The sequence below is a fragment of the Oncorhynchus keta genome, chromosome 7 (assembly GCF_023373465.1).
Source record: "Oncorhynchus keta strain PuntledgeMale-10-30-2019 chromosome 7, Oket_V2, whole genome shotgun sequence".
In the NCBI taxonomy this organism is placed as follows: domain Eukaryota; kingdom Metazoa; phylum Chordata; class Actinopteri; order Salmoniformes; family Salmonidae; genus Oncorhynchus; species Oncorhynchus keta.
The window spans coordinates 30,639,497-30,659,948 of NC_068427.1; the positions used below are offsets into that span (position 1 = coordinate 30,639,497).

General features: G+C 42.0%; 2 protein-coding genes across 3 annotated transcripts; one reads left to right on the forward strand and one right to left on the reverse strand.

The window, feature by feature from the left end:
• Window positions 1-1,754: 1,754 nt before the first annotated feature.
• On the reverse strand, window positions 1,755-7,467 carry LOC118386288 (guanylate-binding protein 1-like). Of its 2 annotated transcripts, none has more exons than XM_035773921.2 (11): window positions 7,449-7,467; window positions 7,152-7,222; window positions 6,672-6,895; window positions 6,371-6,498; window positions 5,196-5,305; window positions 4,514-4,725; window positions 3,774-4,016; window positions 3,384-3,664; window positions 3,058-3,270; window positions 2,723-2,825; window positions 1,755-2,459 (listed from the first exon to the last, which is right to left on the reverse strand). In XM_035773921.2, the coding sequence occupies exons 3-11, from the start codon at window positions 6,841-6,843 to the stop codon at window positions 2,059-2,061; spliced, it is 1,863 nt and encodes a 620-aa protein (XP_035629814.2). In that variant the 5' UTR covers window positions 6,844-6,895; window positions 7,152-7,222; window positions 7,449-7,467; the 3' UTR covers window positions 1,755-2,058. The 2 variants fall into 2 exon arrangements, with proteins under 2 accessions (XP_035629814.2, XP_035629812.2); XM_035773919.2 differs by having other exon boundaries at window positions 6,371-6,510.
• Window positions 7,459-20,174, forward strand: LOC118386286 (guanylate-binding protein 1-like). Its single transcript, XM_035773917.2, has 11 exons — window positions 7,459-7,628; window positions 12,213-12,428; window positions 15,655-15,782; window positions 16,367-16,476; window positions 16,642-16,832; window positions 17,000-17,242; window positions 17,520-17,800; window positions 18,092-18,304; window positions 18,432-18,534; window positions 18,616-18,809; window positions 18,948-20,174. The coding sequence occupies exons 2-11, from the start codon at window positions 12,233-12,235 to the stop codon at window positions 19,167-19,169; spliced, it is 1,881 nt and encodes a 626-aa protein (XP_035629810.2). The 5' UTR covers window positions 7,459-7,628; window positions 12,213-12,232; the 3' UTR covers window positions 19,170-20,174.
• The last annotated feature ends 278 nt before the right edge of the window (window positions 20,175-20,452 follow it).

Here is a 20,452-nt window from a genome sequence, read left to right on the forward strand (position 1 = left end):
GACGTCAATCCCATAGAAAATGTGTGGGCAGAACTGAAAAAGCGTGTGTGAACAAGGAAGTCTACAAACCTGACTCAGTTACGCCAGCTCTGTCAGGAGGAATGGGCCAAAATTCACCCAACTTATTGTGGGAAGCTTGTGGAAGGCTACCCGAAACGTTTGACCCAAGTTAAACAATTTAAAGGGAATGCTACCAAATACTAATTGAGTGTATGTAAACTTCTGGCCCACTGGGAATGTGATGAAAGAAATAAAATCTGAAATAAATCATTCTCTCCATTATTGTGACATTTCACATTCTTAAAATAAAATGGTGATCCTAACTGACCTAAGACAGGGAATGTTTACTAGGATTAAATGTTAGGAATTGTGAAAAACTGAGTTTAAATGTATTTGGCTGAGGTGTATGTAAACTTCCGACTTCAACTGTAGTGTACATGGAGGAGGCTTAATCAAGATAGTTGTCTCGACTTTTTCTTATGTCATTCTCGTTGGCACCAACAGTTTAGAAAGTGTTGATAGGGGATAGAATTGCGGTCGGACCATCAGATAATTGGCATATACATTACTCTTACTGAATTTCCACATGGACGAGGATATTTAACATTTAGTCAAAACCTATTGGATGCTAACTTTAAACAAAACTAGGACAGAGGAATTTATAACTACATTTTTCAGACATAACACAGGCACAGCAAATCCCCTTATTGTATGGGACAATTTTAAATGTGCGGCCTTGAGGCCATGAAATTCAGTACTCATCTCTAAAACAAAAGCAATTTAGGTCAAAAGAGCCCATACTAACAAAGGAAATAGAAGGTATGGTGGCAGAATTGCAAGATTATGTTATAATAATAATTTTATCACATCAAATGGTTGTTTTATGCAACAGAATAGAGTATTCTGTTAACTATTGTGTGTGTGTTCTACGGAGGATGGGCCTCTGGGAGATAACACTGAAAGGAGAGATTTACGATGTATTTTGGGTGAAAAAACCTAAAGATCATTACAGAGCATGAGTTAATATTTCTGTTATATATGGTACCAGGGAGAGATGGTTCCAGTTTGGAGTCGGAGGGCCAGACTCTGGTCTATACAATTAAAACTGTTAACACAGCAGATACTGTCTGCTGTGTATTATAGGTATCTTTCATACAAATCTTAACCTTGTGATCCATTATACATATCTGTTGTTCGTCATGTAGGTTGAAAGAGGTGTATCTTGGCTATAAAAAAACCTTTGTATTTTTCTCACTAATAAAGATTTAGTTTAAGTATAACTCTGACTTGTGTGATAAGTTTGTCCCTCCTCATTTGATAATACAGAAATTAACCACCACAAAGGTCTAACAGAACAAAAGGATAAAAACTCTACAATGGAGGCTCAGAATGATGTTGAGGAAAAACAAAAAGAAATGGAGGAACTTATTCAAGAAAGATCAAGTGTATATATTATTTTTTTAAATTAAGCAACTGTAGATAAGGTCCCAGTTTACCTATTTGCTTATGGTCTTGCCTACACCTAGCAAAAAGTATTTTTTATTATTTCAGAAAAAAATATTATATTTCATTTGGAACCGCAAAACAGACAAAATTAAACAGGCCTATTTATATTGCAAATTAGGAAGAATGTCTCACCCTATGTTCAAGAATTGCCTTCTTTCCTTTATTCAGATTACAACCTCTCACTTTCAGTTATTTGAAAAGGAGATCATCTCCCAAATATAACTATTTTTAAAACAAGCCATAGAAAGTTGGTTGCAATTTATATTTAATCCACCAGAAAAGACATAACAAATAATACAACAAATTGTGGTTACGCTCAAATATACTAATTGATCAAAAACAAAGAAGTATCATCTTCGCAAAAGATATCATAAATAGGACTGGTGGAGTTGTCACACATGCAGCTAACAAAAACATATGGAAATGTCTGCCCTACCCAAAACTACAACCAACTAATTTCAGCATTACCGCTAACATGGAAGAGGAAAGTGGAAGGGGGAAAATAAAGAAATGTGTCTATCTGTGTACCTGCTCAAGTAGTACACAATGTTTTTACTTCATAAAAGCTCCCCTCATGAGCTTATATTGAAAGAAAGTGTTGGCAGCGTCCAATCCAAGTCGAAGAACAGGCATGACTGTAGACTCAAGGAAACCACCTCCTTCCTTCTCAGGTTTGTTGCTCTTCTTGAACTCCTCTATCTCCTGTCTCATTAAGTCAGCCTTCTCCTTGTGGCCCTTCTCCAGCAGATCCTTCTGCTCCTGCATCTTGCACTCCAAGGCCCTGTGGAAGTCCCGTTCCTGTTGCTTCATCTCCTCCTTCATCTTCTCTTCCATCTGCTTCAACTTCTCATCTTTGCTTCTGCGATCGTCCTCCATGGTTCGCTCCATCTCCAACCGTTTCTCTTCAGCAGCCTTCTTCTCCTGCTCCAGCACAGCTGATCTCTCCTTCTCCTCTGCATGGTCCAAAGGAAGAGTTGAGGTAGGAAAACACTCTAGCTTCTGGACTACTCATGTTCTCTCTCATATGGAGTCAGACAGCCCCTGATCTTTTCCATGTTCTGGAGTAGGCCATACCTTTTAGATTACTCTTTCAAACATCCCAGATCTTTGTTGACTTCGTGCAAGATTATCACCAATTTATTGTGAGAAGTCACTCCAACCAGAAAAAATGAATGCAACCAGATAACAACATCCCAATGCTATATTTTGGACTTACCGTGGATCTTTTTCTCATTTTCTGTCAATTTTTTGTCAGCTTGCAGGATGGAATTCTTCTCTAGACTCTTATCCCTCAGGAACTGCTCAAGAATCTCCTCAGCCTGTAGAAAACACCCCCAAAGGCTACATGTTTTATCATTGGTTGATGGCAATCGGTTTCTGGTATGATGCTGCAGATGGAAGCTAACATGGAAGCAAATCATAAGAGGTTGATATAAACAGCAATCCATCTACAAAATTGAAACTAAGTGGATCGGCCTGAAAGACGAGAACAGCTCCAGTGTTTAATATGGATATTTTGATGAATGTTTCAGCCCTAGCAAGGATTCTTACCCTAACTCCTTTATCAGGCTCGGCCCGGTACTGTGCCACCATGTTGTCATGGTGACTGCAGTAAAGCTCATATCCTCCAGGTGTGGCATAGATCCCCTCCTTAATCTTCTGGGCCATCGGAGCAGACAGCTTCTCCAGAAGAGCCACACACTTCTTCTCTGAGGCATCCTCGTTCTGGATGAGAAGGTCAGCGTAGTGCTTTGCAATGGTCACCTGCAGGAGTCAAGACTGTTTTAGGGAAGCATTTGTAAAAAAGTGGTCCTTGACAGAGTTAAGAACTAAGGCAGTGTTTGTACCATACACAGATCTGAAATGATGACCCTTACCGCCAACGCTTTCAAGAAATCCCCATTTTCGTCTTTGAAGGATCGTTTCATGAAAGCCTGTGTGGCCTGGTGGTCTGAGCGGAGGTGATGATCTGAAATCTGACCCATGTCCACAGGGAATAAGGCCTTCACCTCCTCCATGCCGCTCTGGTATACCGCCTGGCCCTCATCCACAGCAGCCTGATTCTCAATTTGAGCCATGGCCAGCACCGCATTCTCCAGACAGGGCACAGAGCCTTTGGCTATGGTCTCCACATAGGTTTTAACCAAGTGGCCGAGCACTGCAATTAGATAAAGTGGGAAGAAAAATATAAGTGTATACATTTGGTGGTACAATAACATAGGCTACATTCAATGCATATGTGCAAAATCTGCTGATATTTGACTTACTTCTCCCGGTTACTTTGTGTCCCCCTTTGACAGTTTTTGTACGGCTCTCCTGGAAAATAAAGCAGCAGAAAGTGTCTGCAACCTTTCGGAAGCTTCCACAGAGGTCAGCCTCGTCCATGGAATCCAGATGGGGCATGTTGGCAGGAGTTGTAGGAGTGGGGAATGCAAAGCACTTGCGCGAGGGGAAGTAGTTCCGGATGCACTCTCGTGGGAGGTTGTACATCAGGTTATTTTTACCCCCACCTGAATGATAGTCAGCATTCACCATTACAGTTGACATTAATCTATTTTTAGGGCTGGTTTCCCAGACACAGACTAGGCCTTGTCCTGCACACAAACGTGTGTTCAGTGGAGAATCTCGTCTAGAGGCCTAATCTGTGTCTGGGGTTCCGGCCCTTAGAGTTCACCATCCAAACACACAGTCATTAACAGACAAGCATATACAGAGATATGCTTAAATTAACATGAGGCAGAATACCTTATGTCCAATTAACCAACTGGATAAAATCATTTGGTTTATGTGTCTGTTTGATTATGAGTGTAATCCTACATTACATTTTCATAGGAATGATTTTATAATAGGTCATTTTGACAGGCAGAGCCAATATCAATCATCTTGTTTCACAACCCTTATGCTCTTTGTGAGATAATGATTATTCCAACTGTGTAATTGTTAATGATGCACTATTCTATGTAGAGACATTGTTCACAGTTGATCATTGGGGTGGTGCTAATGTCACCTTTTCTGAGTTCCAGGGAATGCTCCAGATACTCATCTTCGGTGACATTTCTGCCGTCGATCTCGAGTAGTAGAGTGAAATCTCTGACGGCCCACACAAAATTCGGAAAGAACTGCACAAACTGGGCGTCCCCTCCTTCCTCGTCATCGTGAGAGGATGAAGCTGCACTGGAAGAATTCACCTTGATCCGCTCTGTCAGCTCACTCACATATCTTTAGGGCCGGTTGAGGATCGACTGATAAAAGCTACCAAAGTTTTTTTAAATCATGTGCATCTGCATTGACATGTGCCTGCTACAGTTGTACAAGGACTTGCTATACAACAGTTATAGCATATGAGCTGTTTCAGGTCCTTATTGAACGGACTGTGTCCACATGCACTGAGTAACCCCTAAGGGAATTTTTTCCAACAAACTACAGTGTGTTAAACATTCTGCAAACACGTAATTAACGCTGTCAGTAACACAATATATTGCTCCGGGTCTATAAGGACATTTTGTTCAGCATCCAATAGATATACAAATGTACAGCACTTTCACTTTCAATATGAGAGGGAGTTCCAAGAAATGGCCCGGTTGGGGGAAATATCCCCTAACCATGTGATATGTACACCTGTTAAAGTCAACAGGAAAGGAAACAGGGAAGGTTTGCCATGGGGAAATAGATATTGGTTTAAAGGATACTGGAGGTTCTCCACGGCTTGATTGTCAATGGTCCCTCGACTGTTGTAGACCAGAGTACTGCTTAACAGAATGGCCAAGGAGAAGATCCAGGCATCATTCTTAGAATCTCCCTGAAACAAGTATGACAACAACAACATGCCTACTGGTGATACGGCTAAATGAAATTAAATCATTTCAAATACACTATATATACAAAAGTATGTGGACATCCCTTCAAATTAGTGGGTTCGGCTATTTAATCAAACCTGTTGCTGACAGGTGTATAAAATCGAGCACCAAGCCATGCAATCTCCATAGACAAAGGCAAGAGATTGGCCTTACTGAAGAGCTCAGCGACTTTCAATGTGGCACCATCATAGGATGCCACCTTTCCAACAAGTCAGTTCATCTAATTTCTTCCCTGCTAGAGCTGCTCCGGTGAACTGTTAGTGCTGTTATTGTGGAGTGGAAATGTTTAGGAGCAACAACACAACGGCTCAGCCGTGAAGTGGTAGGCCACACAAGCTCACAGAACGGGACCGCTAAGGGCTGACGCTCGTAGCGCATAAAAACGTCTGTCCTCGGTTGCAACACTCACTTCCGAGTTCCAAACTGCCTCTGGAAGCAACGTCAGCACAAGTACTGTTCATTGGGAGCTTCATGAAATGGGTTTCCATCGCCAAGCAGTAGCACAAAAGCCTAAGATCACCATGTGCAATGCCAAGCGTCGGCTGGAGGGGTGTAAAGATTGCTGCCGTTGGACTCTGCAGCATTGGAAACACATTCTCTGGAGGAATGAGTCACGTTTTACCATCTGGCAGTCCGACGGACGAACCTGGGTTTGGTGGATGCCAGGAGAACGCTACCTGCCCAAATGCATTGTGCCAACTGTAGAGTTTGGTGGAGGAGTAGGAATGGTCTGGTGCTGTATTTTATCGTTTGGGCTAGGCCCCTTAATTCCAGTGAAGGGAAATCTTAACGCTACAGCATACAATGACAATCTAAACAATTCTGTGCTTCCAACTATGTGGTAACAGTTTGGGGAAGGCCCAGTTTGCCCATGATTTTGGAATGAGATGTTAGACGAACAGGTGGCTACATACTTTTGGTCATGTAGTGCTTGTGTGTTTCGATATTTGTTCACTGTGCTGGATTACTAATGTGAATTGTAAAGAGACTGAACTTTGACCTCTCACCTTCTCCACGTCCCCCAGCCCCTCTGTATCCAGCAGCACCAGGGTGTGGTGTCTTTTTTCAGGGTGAGGCACACACCACATCCAGATTCCCTTAGTTTTGGACTGGATGGTGGCTCCCAGGGCAAAACCTAAATCAATATCTCAAAGACCGTTTTCAGACGAAAAAATTGAATAGACTTTTTTTTCCTGAAATAAATGTACAGATGCAAAAAAATTAGGAATTGTCTATTGAGGCACAGATTAAACCCAAACCAGTTTGAATTCAGATATGTCTCTCAGCATTAGTCAGTCTCTGTCTCACCTTTTCTCTTTCCAGCCAGCTTGTTCATGAGGTAGGACTTGCCGGTGCGGTACAGCCCGACCACCGCCACCACTACAACTTGCTGGTTCAGTCCCATCAGGTACTTGATGGCACCAGGAACTACATGAAGCTCGCCGTCGGCGTTTTCGACCAGGCACATTGGGGAATCCATGGTCAAGTGGCTTCACAGGATGATTCGCCTACAGCTCCCAGAAATATTCAATCTATAATACAATTATGAATTAAATATAGTTCAGATTAATTATGTGAATATTATATAGACTAGGACTACTGCGGAGGTTATGTAAAAAATATTATTAAGATCTGCATAATTGAACAGCTGAGCCATATGCATACAAAATTAAAAGTTAAGTTAAAATATTGTCCAATTTTAGCTTCAATTTCATTACGAAATGTGTCTTCAAACATGTAACTGTTTTCCTGCTATGGAAAAGCATTAGTCGATAGTAGCCTACTCACATAAACGACCTCTCCAAAAGCCTGCTCCAAACCAACTGTATAATTGCAGAGGATGTCGCAATCTTGAGGATCTATTTCAAGGGGGTTTCAACTAGTTACCACAGTCACAAAGTCAAACGGTCTGTAATCATAAAAATGAATGAAAACAAAACAAATAGCTTTTTTGGTCTTAATTTAAGGTTAGGGGTAGACATACTGTTAGCAGTGTCAAGGTTAGGTTTAAAATCACATTTTAAGAAGGGAAATTATAGAAATAGGCTAGGTCTATGACGTTGTGGCTGTCGTAACTAGTGGTACCTATTTGTCTGCAGATACAGAAAGTGAAAGACTTCGTGGACTTCGTGCTTTCCTGGAAGCTTAACTGTTAACGTAAGAGTTAAGAGTTTCAGTTTCAATATCACAACCGATCTCTTTTTCCGGGCAAACGCGGACAACAGACTGAACAACAACCTCACTGTACGGTACAGTGTTGCCGAGGTAAGCCTAAACTCTCTTTCACTTCTAAATGTGGGCTTTTTTACTGTGTGATATATAGCTATTGATTTGTAAAATGACTTGTTTAATGTTGGCTGGTGAAAAAAATATTTTTTACAACAAAACATTTGCGGTCAATTAATTGATTGGATAACCACGCCTGTACATCCAAGCACATTCAGAACTATTCGCGGAGTAGCCTCAACGAATCAGAGAGTGGAAGACTCCTCTCATGTCTTTGAATTTGAACGTACTTTTCATGTTGTCTGCTGTTCTTATTTTTATGACACACATATGTAACGGATGTGAAACGGCTAGCTTAGTTAGCGGTGTGCGCTAAATAGCGTTTCAATCGGTTACGTCACTCGCTCTGAGACCTTGAAGTAGTAGTTCCACTTTTACGGACGTAAAGTTGTACTGTTACACATACAGTACCAGTTAAGAGTTTGGACACACCTACTCATTCCAATGTTTTTCTTTAATTTTACTATTTTCTACATGGTATAATAATAGTGAAGACATCAAAACAATAAAATAACACATATGGAATCATGTAGTAACCAAAAAAGTGTTAAACAAATCTAAATATATTTTATATTTGAGATTCTTCAAAGTAGCCACCCTTTGCCTTGACGACAGCTTTGCACTCTTGGCATTCACTCAACCAGCTTCATGAGGTAGTCACCTGGAATGCATTTCAATAAACATGTGTGCCTTGTTAAAAGTTAATTTGTGGAATTTCTTTCCTTAATGCATTTGAGCCAATCAGTTGTGTTGTGACAAGGTATGCAGAATATAGCACTATTTGGTAAAAAGACCAATTCCATATTATGGCAAGAACAGCTCAAATAAGCAAAGAGAAATAACAGTCCATCATTACATTAAGACATAAAGGTCAGTCAGTATGGAAAAGTTCAAGAACTTTTACATTTTCTTCAAGTGCAGTCTCAAAAACCATCAAGCGCTATGATGAAACTGGCTCTCATGAGGACCGCCACAGGAAAGGAAGACCCAGAGTTACCTCTGCTAAAGATGATAAATTCATTGGAGTTACCAGCCTCTGAAATTGTAGCATAAATACATGTTTCACAGAAATCAAGTGACAGACACATCTCAACATCAACTGTTCAGAGGAGACTGCGTGAATCGGGGCTTCATGGTCGAATTGCTGCAAAGGAACCACTACTAAAGGACACCAATAAGAAGAGACTTGCTTGAGCCAAGAAACACGAGCAATGGACAATGGATATATATATATATATTTTTTTAAATACACAGTCTGAAGGTGTCCTGTGTCCGGTCATTGTCCTGTTAGAAAACAAATTATTGATAGTCCCACTAAGTGCAAAGCAGATGGGATGGTGTATCGCTGCAGAATGCTGTGGTAGCCATGCTGGTTATTGTGCCTTGGAATTCTAAATAAATCACTGACAGTGTTACCAGCAAAACACCCCCACACCATCACTCCTCCTCCTCCATGCTTCACGGTGGGACCTACACATGCGGAGATTGTCTGTTCACCTACTCTGCGTCTCACAAAGACACAGCGGTTGGAACAAAAAAAATCACACATTTGGACTCATCAGACCAAATTACAGATTTCCACCAGTCTAATGTCCATTGCTCGTGTTTCTTGGCTCAAGCAAGTCTCTTCTTATTGGTGTCCTTTAGTAGTGGTTCCTTTGCAGCAATTCGACCATGAAGCCCCGATTCACGCAGTCTCCTCTGAACAGTTGATATATATATATATATATATATATATATATATATATATATATATATATATATATATATATATATATAAATAAAAGAGCTTGGACACACCTACTCATTCCAAGGTTTTTCTTTAATTTTACTATATTCTACATGGTATAATAATATATACACTGCTCAAAAAAATAAAGGGAACACTAAAATAACACATCCTAGATCTGAATGAATGGAATATTCTTATTAAAAACGTTTTTCTTTACATAGTTGAATGTGCTGACAACAAAATCACACAAAAATTATCAATGGAAATCAAATTTATCAACCCATGGAGGTCTGGATTTGGAGTCACATTCAACATTAAAGTGGAAAGCACACTACAGGCTGATCCAACTTTGATGTAATGTCCTTAAAACAAGTCAAAATGAGGCTCCTGAGGGATCTCCTCCCAGACCTGGACTAAAGCATCCGCCAACTCCTAGACAGTCTGTGGTGCAACGTGGCATTGGTGGATGGAGCGAGACATGATGTCCCAGATGTGCTCAATTGGATTCAGGTCTGGGGAACGGGCGGGCCAATCCATAGCATCAATGCCTTCCTCTTGCAGGAACTGCTGACACACTCCAGCCACATGAGGTCTAGCATTGTCTTACATTAGGAGGAACCCAGGGCCAACCGCACCAGCATATGGTCTCACAAGGGGTCTGAGGATCTCATCTCGGTACCTAATGGCAGTCAGGCTACCTCTGGCGAGCACATGGAGGGCTGTGTGGCCCCCCAAAGAGATGCCACACCAAACCATGACTGACCCACCGCCAAACCGGTCATGCTGGAGGATGTTGCAGGGAGCAGAACGTTCTCCACGGCGTCTCCAGACTGTCACGTCTGTCACATGTGCTCAGTGTGAACCTGCTTTCATCTGTGAAGAGCACAGGGCGCCAGTGGCAAACTTTCCAATCTTGGTGTTCTCTGGCAAATGCCAAACGTCCTGCACGGTGTTGGACTGTAAGCACAACCCCCACCTGTGGACGTCGGGCCCTCATACCACCCTCATGGAGTCTGTTTCTGACCGTTTGAGCAGAAACATGCACATTTGTGGCCTGCTGGAGGTCATTTTACAGGGCTCTGGCAGTGCTCCTCCTGCTCCTCCTTGTACAAAGGCGGAAGTAGCGGTCCTGCTGTTGGGTTGTTGCCCTCCTACGGCCTCCTCCGCGTCTCCTGATGTACTGGCCTGTCTCCTGGTAGTGCCTCCATGCTCTGGACACTACGCTGACAGACACAGCAAACCTTCTTGCCACAGCTCGCATTGATGTGCCATCCTGGATGAGTTGCACTACCTGAGCCACTTGTGTGTTGTAGACTCTGTCTCATGCTACCACTAGAGTGAAAGCACCGCCAGCATTCAAAAGTGACCAAAACATCAGCCAGGAAGCATAGGAACCGAGAAGTGGTCTGTGGTCACCACCTGCAGAACCACTCCTTTATTGGAGGTGTCTTGCTAATTGCCTATAATTTCCACCTGTTGTCTATTCCATTTGCACAACAGCATGTGAAATGTATTGTCAATCAGTGTTGCTTCTAAGTGGACAGTTTTGATTTCACAGAAGTGTGATTGACTTGGAGTTACATTGTGTTGTTTAAGTGTTCCCTTTATTTTTTTGAGCAGTGTATATGTTTAAATGTAACCTTTATTTAACTGGGCAAGTCAGTTAAGAACACGTTCTCATTTACAATGATGGCCTACCGGGGAACAGTGGGTTAACTGCCTTGTTCAGAGGCAGAACAACAGATTTGTACCTTGTCAGCTCAGTCCAGCAACCTTTTGGTTACAACCCCAATGCTTTAGTGGATGTTGGGAATTGAATGTTCACCTCTCTACTAGAGGTCGACCGATTATGATTTTTCAACACCGATACCGATTATTGGAGGACCAAAATGACGGTGGGTCGTAACCAATGACTGCCTAGGAACGGTGGGTTAACTGCCTCAAATATAAAATAAATAAATTGTTTAACACTTGTCGTGGAAGGATCAGAATTTGTTGGTAACATTTGTAAGATGTTTTATATTTATAAAATGTGTGTAAGTTACTTCTCATCAGAATTGTATTTTTGTATAATACTGTGGCGAGGTTGCAGTTATCTGTTCTATGTCAAAACTAAGTTGCATGGGCCACTGAGAGGGGAGAGGTCAAAGTGTCATCATGTGTAAACATATCTTTTACTCCCTACATTTCCCAGTGGGGAAAGGAGGGTGGCAGTATCTGGAATCATTCTATGCTCCCTCTGTTGTTTCTATCTTAACCTATAGCCTCACTCTCCTCAAAGGTGAGTTTGTATTTAGAGTGGGTTGTATCTAAATGACAATTTGATATATGCCTGTTGATATGGAGGATTGGTTTATGGTTCTGGGGTTTGGGAAAGGAGACAAAGCTGAACAATGAATTATGTCTATGCTGTCTGACTATGTGTGATCTTTGCTATAAAGGATCCCATTTTTGCCATTGTGTGGGGACTCAACTTTTCATTAGAGATACTGAACTGTTGAAAGTCAAAATGCTATAGAGCTTATATAATTAAAGATGGACTTTTATAACTAACTCTGACTTGTGTGTGTGTGTGGTTTGCTCCCATGATTTGGTAAATAGAGGAAATTTCCATGACACACTTTTTTGGTGTTGTCATTCCATGTGTGTTATTTCAAAGTGTTGATGTCTTCACTATTATTATACAATGTAGAAAATAGGAAAAATAAAGAAAAACCCTTGAATGAGTAGGTATGTCCAAACATTTGACTGGTACTGTACACACACACACACACACACACACACACACAGTGTCCTACTCAATCAAAAGTCATTATACGTGTCCTTTCCAGTGTTTCTATAGGTCAGCATCATGGCATGCCAGACAGTATCCATGAAGGAACCAGTATGTCTGATAGAGAACGACAATGATGGGAAGCTGCGTGTGGTCCGCAGTGCACTGGACATCCTGGACCAGATTGACCAGCATGTGGTAGTGGTGTCGGTGGTCGGTCTGTACCGCACTGGCAAGTCCTACCTCATGAACAAGCTGGCTGGGGAGAGGAAAGGTGAGCACATCCACTAAAGCATTTTTGTGATCTATGTTCCGATCACGTTTCATGAGCCTACAATAAAAGATCCTAGACAATTTCTACATACACAAAAAGCTTATTTCTCTGAAATGCAGTGCACAAATTTGCTTGCATCCCTGTTAGTGAGTATTTCTCCTTTGCCACGATAATCCATCCACCTGACAGGTGTGGCATATCAAGAAGCTGATTAAACTGCATGATCATTACACCGGTGCACCTTGTGCTGGGGACAATAAAAAGCCACTCTAAAATGTTCAGTTCTGTCTCCCAACACAATACCACAGATGTCTCAAGTTTTGTGGGAAAGTGCAATTGGCATGCTGACTTCAAGATAGTCCACTGGAGCTGTTGCCAGAGAATTGGATGTTAACTTCTCTACCATAAGCCACCTCCAACGTCATTTTGACAGTACATCCAACCGACCTCACAACACAGACTACGCATAACCATGCCAGTCCAGGACCTAAACTCAGCAAAAAAAGAAACAGCCCTTTTTCAGGAGCCTGTCTTTCAAAGATAATTAATAAAAATCCAAATAACGTCACAGATCTTCATTGTAAAGGGTTTAAACACTGTTTCCCATGCTTGTTCAATGAACCATGAACAATTAATGAACATGCACCTGTGGAACGGTCATTAAGACATTAACAGCTTACATACGGTAGGCAATTAAGGTCACAGTTATGAAAACTTAGGACACTGAAGAGGCCTTTCTACTGACTCTGAAAAACACAAAAAGAAAGATGCCCAGGGTCCCTGCTCATCTCTGTGAACCTGCCTTAGGAATGCTGCAAGGAGGCATGAGGACTGCAGATGTGGCCAGGGCAATAAATTGCAACGTCCGTACTATGAGAATCCGAAGACAGTGCTACAGGGAGACAGGACGGATAGCTGATCGTCCTCACAGTGGCGGACCACGTGTAACAACCCCTGCACAGGATCGGTACATCCGAACATCACACCTGCGGCACAGGTATAGGATGGCAACAACAACAACTGCCCAAGTTACACCAGGAACGCACAATCCCTCCATCAGTGCTCAGACTGTCCGCAATAGGCTGAGAGAGGCTGGACTGAGGGCTTGTAGGCCTGTTTTTAGGCAAGTCCCACCAGACATCACCGGCAACAATGACGCCTATGGGCACAAACCCACCGTCGCAGTACCAGACAGGACTGGCAAAAATTGCTCTTCACTGACGATTTGCGGTTTTGTCTCACCAGGGGTGATGGTCGGATTTGTGTTTATAGTCGAAAGGAATGAGCATTACACCGAGGCCTGTACTCTGGAGCGGGATCGATTTGGGTGTGGAGGGTCCGTCATGGTCTGGGGCGGTGTGTCACAGCATCATCGGACTGAGCTTGTTGTCATTGCAGGCAATGTCAACACTGTGTGTTACAGGGAAGATATCCTCCTCTCTCCTGCAGGCTCATCCTGGCATGACCCTCCAGCATGACAATGCCACCAGCCATACTGCTTGTTCTGTGCGTGATTTCCTGCAAGACAGGAATGTCAGTGTTCTGCCATGGCCAGCGAAGAGCCCGGATCTCAATCCCATTGAGCACGTCTGGGACCTGTTGGATCAGAGGGTGAGGGCTAGGGCCATTCCCCCCAGAAATGTCCGGGAACTTGCAGGTGCCTTGGTGGAAGAGTGGGGTAACATCTCACAGCAAGAACTGGCAAATCTGGTACAGTCCAAGAGGAGGAGATGCACTGCAGTACTTAATGCAGCTGGTGGCCACACCTGATACTGACTGTTACCTTTGATTTTGACCCCCCCTTTGTTCAGGGACACATTATTATATTTATGTAAGTCACATGTCTGTGGAACTTGTTCAGTTTATGTCTAAGTTTTTGAATTTTGTTAAGTTCATACAAATATTTACACGTGTTAAGTTTGCTGAAAGTAAATGCAGTTGACAGTGAGAGGACATTTCTTTTTTTGCTGAGTTTATACATTTGGCTTCTTCACCAGCGGGATCGTCTGAAACCAGCCACCCGGGCAGCAGATGAAACTGTGGATTTGCTCAACTGAAGATTCTCTGCACAAACGGTCAGAAACCGTCTCAAGGAAGCTCATCTGCGTGCTCGTCGTCCTCGCCCTGATCTTGTCCTGACTGCAGTTCGAGGTCTTAACCGACTTCAGTGGGCAAATGCTCACCTTCATTGGCGTTATGGTATGGCCAGGCATTAGCTACTGACAACGATACCGTGACGAGATCCTGAGGCCCATTGTAGTGCCATTCATCCGCCACCATCACCTCATGTTTACACATTATAATGCACGGCCCCATGTCGCAAGGATCTGTAGACAACTCCTGAATATGTCCCAGTTCTGCATAGTCATCAGATTTTGTGGCAACCAATTTTTGGGATGCTCTGGATCGACGTGTTCGACATCGTGTTCCAGTTCCCACCAATATCCATTAACTTCGCACAGCCATTGAAGAGGAGTGGGACAACATTCCTCAGACCACAATCAACAGCCTGATCAAGTCTATGCGAAGGAGATGTCACGCTGCATGAGGCAAATGATGGTCACACAAGATACTGACTGGTTTTCTGATCCACACCCCTATTTTTTTTATGTTATATTTTCTGATTTCCTTCTTTGGACTGTAACTCAGTAAAAACTTTGAAATTGTTTCATGTATTTTTGTTCAATGTACATAACAATATGCATGACCTCAACACTGTTATATGGATAAGGAATGATTTATGTATAAGATAATTATTTCTCATAAAGATAGGGTAATAGAAATGTGAAACAGAAAGTATTATCTTATGTACTGCATTTGTCATTCAGAGTTAGAGACAGATTTGCTGCACCAAAGTACAGATTTGTCCTGTTCTGACCACATTATGCTATTTTTATTTCTCTCCAAAATTGGAAATTGGACACTGTTATTGCGTTGTGGAAACTACAGTTTCTCTTTGTTTTACACCATAACATACAACCAGACAGCAGAGCAAACATCAAAAAAACATTTTGTTTCCGACCACATTTGTTCAGGGTGGGTTGTGTAGATCAGGGTGCCGTGTTGCACTGGCTGCTAGTTTCACTTTCAGTCTGTCAGTATGGCATGCAGTATAACTAGACAAACAGGTTCATCTGAAAACCAGCAGCCTTGAGTTAACACTTTACATCCTGCTGCCTCTTTACAGATTCCATCCTAAGAACCATTTTTATCCTCTGTCCTCAAGGTTTTGCCCTGGGAGCCACCATCCAGTCCAAAACTAAGGGCATCTGGATGTGGTGTGTGCCTCACCCTGAAAAAAGAGACCACACCCTGGTGCTGCTGGATACAGAGGGGCTGGGGGATGTGGAGAAGGTGGGAGGTCAAAGTTCACTCTCTGTCAAAAACCTTTTATGGCTCAGATTGTTTAGATGGCAGAATATAACATTGCTATGGGTAAAATCCCATGTTATCTCAATGAACTGTGTCTAGTACTGATAGCTGATGTCATCATCTGTATGTAATGTCTGACTTATAAATATATGATATATACCAATTGATTCTAAAGAGTATAACAAATAAATAATGACCCATGAGCTTAGTTATAAACTTGTTTTACTCCAATGTTTGTAAATGTAATTAAAACACTGTTTAACATCATGGTTAACTACAATTATGATGTCACAGATAGTGAGTCATTGCACCCATAGCTCAGTCTATGAATTTGAGTGGTTACATTTCTTCAGGCCCATCCCTCAGCTCTTTTTTAGTTAGCTTTTTTTTAACCAAAACTGAGGCAGGGTGTGGCTTGGTTAATGTTTCAATTAAGGATTCTAGCTGTGACCTTTATTTAGGGAGGGAGCCCATAAAACGGCATATGGAGTAGACATTTAGTTACTGACTTAATTTCACTCTAGTATGAACAGAGTACCAATGTGTTCCTTCTGTTGTGTCTGCAGGGTGATGAGAAGAATGACAACTGGATCTTTTCCCTGGCTGTCCTGCTCAGCAGTACTCTGGTGTACAACAGCATGGGAACCATTGACAACAATGCCCTGGAGAAACTACAGTATCCTTCAGCAGGCCTATAAAAAAAATATAGTGTAGTGTCGTATGTCTGGGTTAATTTCATCCCCAACAACCGAACCGACCTCAAAAAGTACTAATCACTCAGCACTATATTGTATGTTAGTATATCTGGTTTCATTTTTGTCCTCAACACCGCCTTCTACAGCTATGTGACAGAACTGACAGAGCACATCAAGGTGAAGTCCAACCAGCGAGACGGGGAGGAATCTTCAGAGTACCTGCGTTACTTTCCTTCCTTTGTGTGGACAGTCAGAGATTTCACCCTGACCCTGGAGGTTGATGGGAGACCCATCACAGCCAATGAGTACCTGGAGAACGCTCTTAAACTGAGAACAGGTGAACACCAGCTAGCACAGCTAACTTCATCTCTGAATATAAACTATGGTTAGATTGAATTTACCAATGTTGACAATACTTTTACAAAAGACACATTGGATATAAAAATATTAAATGCTTTTCTTAATTAATTAATGATTGATGTACTTTTCCTTTCATTTACAAAGGTCATAGTAAGAAAGATCAGGCATACAATCTGCCTCGTAGCTGCCTGCGGAACTATTTCTCTCCTCGCTGGTGCTTTGTGTTTGAGAGGCCAGCCAGCAGAGACAAAATGAGACGTATGGAGGAGCTGACCGACGCTGACCTGGAGCCTGCCTTTGTGGAGCAAGCCAAGGAGTTCTGTGACCACGTCTTCAATGACGCCAAGACCAAGACCCTGAAACAGGGCCTGAAAGTTACCGGCAGACGTGAGTATTACAACCCTGATATTGAGGATGGAAAGCAGTTATGAAAGTGGGTCATGATGTTTGATAATACAACTAAACTACTGCTGCTACTATTACCACTTCCTCTATTATTATAATTACTACAAGTACCATGACCAGTACAACTAACAACACCATTAGTACTTAAATTACTACTAATTCTACTACTTACTTTACTTCTATACAAGCACCACTGACCACCACAGTACTACCACTACCACATCTACCAGATATGCTGATTTCCTGCCCTCTCCTGCAGTGCTGGGAAACCTGGCAGAGACGTATGTGTCTGCCATCCGGAGTGGGCAGATCCCCTGCCTAGACAATGCTGTGTTGGCACTGGCCCAAATTGAGAACTCCGGTGCCATCGAGAGGGCCAGGGCCCACTACCAGAAGGGCATGGCTGACTGGGTGGCCTACCCCACAGAGACCCAAGAGGAGCTGTCTGAAGTGCATGCTGTCATGGAGAAGGAGGCTGTGGCTATATTCATCAACAACTCCTTCAAAGACGAGGACCAGAAGTACCAGTTGGAGCTCATGGTATGAGAATGTAGATTCTATATTCAATGAGTCAATATTCAATTCAGTGATGTATGGATTTACAAGATGAGGATAATCTGTCATTTGGGTGAGCTACCCCTTTATGCTACACTTACATGTACATTTTAGTCCTTTAGCAGACACAACTTATCCAGAACGACTTACAGCAGCAATTAGGGTTAAGTGCCTTACTCAAGGGCACATTGACAGATTATTCTAAATTTTTTACCTCAACTGAACCAAAACATTCTGGTTTGTTCTGGTACATTCTGAACCAACCTCTTTCTATAGAAAGTGGTTCAAGAGGAGTATGAGAAGATCTGTGAGAGGAACTACAAGGAGTCCCAGAAGGCATGCGAGTCCAAAATCCAATGCATCTTTGCCCCCCTGGAGGAGAAAATAAGGGATGGCTCCTACATGACCCCTGGAGGATACAAAGAGTACTGCAACGACCTGAAACTGGCCACCAGCGAATACAGATCTGAGGGAGGCAGAGGAGTGAAGGTATGTTGGGGAGGTGGTGCTATTTTAGGATATTATGTAATTATCATGTTTTGTGGATGCTGGTCAAAGGAGTTATGAATGCACTGATGTGATGTTGAATGTTAAATATTTTGTGTGGTGGTTCCAGGCTGAAGAGGTACTGAATGAGTACTTGGGAAGGAAGGCCAGCATTGGTGAGGCCATCCTGTCAGCAGACCACTCCCTCACTGAAGCTGAGCAGAGAGCAGAAGGTGATATAGGTCACATTCTAATGACCACCTCTCGTTCTGTTTGATATTTATCTCACTCTCTCACACATACTTTCTTTGCAGCGGAGCAAGTGAAAAGGGAGGCATCTGAGCGGGAGAATCGAGCCATGGAGGAGCAGCTGGTTGTCCAGGAGAGGTTGAGAGCGGACCAGCAGAGGACGTATGACGAGAATGTGAACCAGCTGATGGAGAGGATGGAGAGAGACAGCAGAAATGCCATAGCAGAGCACGATAGAGTTCTGCAGGCCAGACTCAAGGTAGGAATAAAAAAAACACAAACATTGAGAAATACACTTTGAAACTACAGTAACTCTAGCGGTAAGATTAACTGTGTGTATGTGTTTTGTTTTAATGACACAGTCCGTGATGTGTAGAAACAAACCTTGTAATTTCAGGAGCAGAATGACCTTCTCCGGCAAGGGTTTGATGACAGAGCACACCAAATGCAAAGAGAGATAGATGCCCTTAAGGGTGCGAAGGCACAAGAGGAAGAGAAAAAACCCTCATTTATGAGCTCAGCTCTGGATACTGTTGGGACTGCAGCTGCCTTGTTCCTTCCAGGAATACTTCCCAAAGTAGGAGGAATGGCTGTGAAATGGCTGTCTAAGTGGTTCTGATGTAGGTTCCCGAGGAGGATGACAAGCTATTATTCTTATAGATGTGGATTGATTGCATCTGTATTTATTGATAGTTGATTCATGGATTTAAGTTAAGCACTCAGTTAAGGTTTTATTTGATGTTAGTTTTTTTGTAAGTCATTTGAACAAGTAATTAGCATGCCTAATCATAATGAAGTAGATCTTTTAGAAAGCACTCTTAAAAATGTTTTTCAGTTGTTTTACGATTACCAAATAGGCCTACGTCATTTTAACACTGACGACATTTACATGCACACCAATATCCTGTTATTATTCGGGATAATCAAGTATTCTGTTTTTGAGTTGATGCATATAAACGTCATATTCCGTTTACAATAACCTGAAAAAGCTTGTATCCCGGTTATGAGAATCCCGTATAAGATGCCTGGGATATGCTGATTTTAGACGGTAATCTGTGGCATGTAAACATCCTCTTCCATTTCCTGTTTTCCACGGTCTGCACAGGCTCAATATCACATATCATTGGTGTTGTGTGATTATGTTTTCATCTGATTGTCAAAGAAATCACTTTAAAAAGTAGGCTACCAGTGCAATTCAATCCACCATGATAGTTTATTTTGCTGATACTCCGTGCTGGACCGTATAGCCTACTAGCTACGTTCACCCCTAATTTAGACAAGTTTGTGCCTATAATTTCTGAGATTTGGTTGACCATTTGTTTGTCAACTATAGTTAGATCCATGCAGCTTCTCGTCTGTCATGACTAAATATTGTAGTGCTCACCAGAATAATGTCTTACATAGATAGCATGAATGCATTATTAATGTAGTTAACACCGGTATAGTTGTCTGTTTGGTTTAGGAACCAGGGAGAAAACGTAATAACTCCAAAACAGTGGAACTATTGGTGTTTGTATTTATGTGTTTATGTGTTTGAAATACTGTCTGGTTGCCGAACAATGTCATAACAAAACTTTCAAATTTTCTCAAGAGATGCTGAAATAAATATTTCTCCCCTCCTGTTCCCAAGACAAAACTAACATTTATTGTATAATTTTACTGCTAGAAATGCATAATTCAGTAGGTGTTATTATTATATTACACTACATGTGAGTGGTATAGGCCTAGAGTCAGTATCCAGATTTTCAGTTACTATTCCATTTAACCCATATGAATTTAAATGAGGAATATTCTGTTTATTAATTCATTATTTTTTAAACCTTTATTTAACCAGGTAGGCCAGTTGAGAACAAGCTCTCATTTACAACTGCAACCTGGCTAAGATAAAGCAAAGCACTGCGA

What these genes read in the sequence shown, in the direction of transcription:
- LOC118386286 (XM_035773917.2), top strand. Translation starts at nt 12,233, where the DNA reads ATGGCATGCCAGACAGTATCCATGAAGGAACCAGTATGTCTGATAGAG. An exon ending in AGTACCAGTTGGAGCTCATG is followed by an intron (nt 17,801 to 18,091) that starts GTATGAGAATGT and finishes CTCTTTCTATAG; the next exon opens with AAAGTGGTTCAAGAGGAGTA. An exon ending in AGGGAGGCAGAGGAGTGAAG is followed by an intron (nt 18,305 to 18,431) that starts GTATGTTGGGGA and finishes TGGTGGTTCCAG; the next exon opens with GCTGAAGAGGTACTGAATGA.
- LOC118386288 (XM_035773919.2), bottom strand. Translation starts at nt 6,843, where the DNA reads ATGGATTCCCCAATGTGCCTGGTCGAAAACGCCGACGGCGAGCTTCAT. An exon ending in GGCTGGGGGACGTGGAGAAG is followed by an intron (nt 5,306 to 6,370) that starts GTGAGAGGTCAA and finishes TACTTGTTTCAG; the next exon opens with GGAGATTCTAAGAATGATGC. An exon ending in AAATGAGAAAAAGATCCACG is followed by an intron (nt 2,460 to 2,722) that starts GTAAGTCCAAAA and finishes TGGACCATGCAG; the next exon opens with AGGAGAAGGAGAGATCAGCT.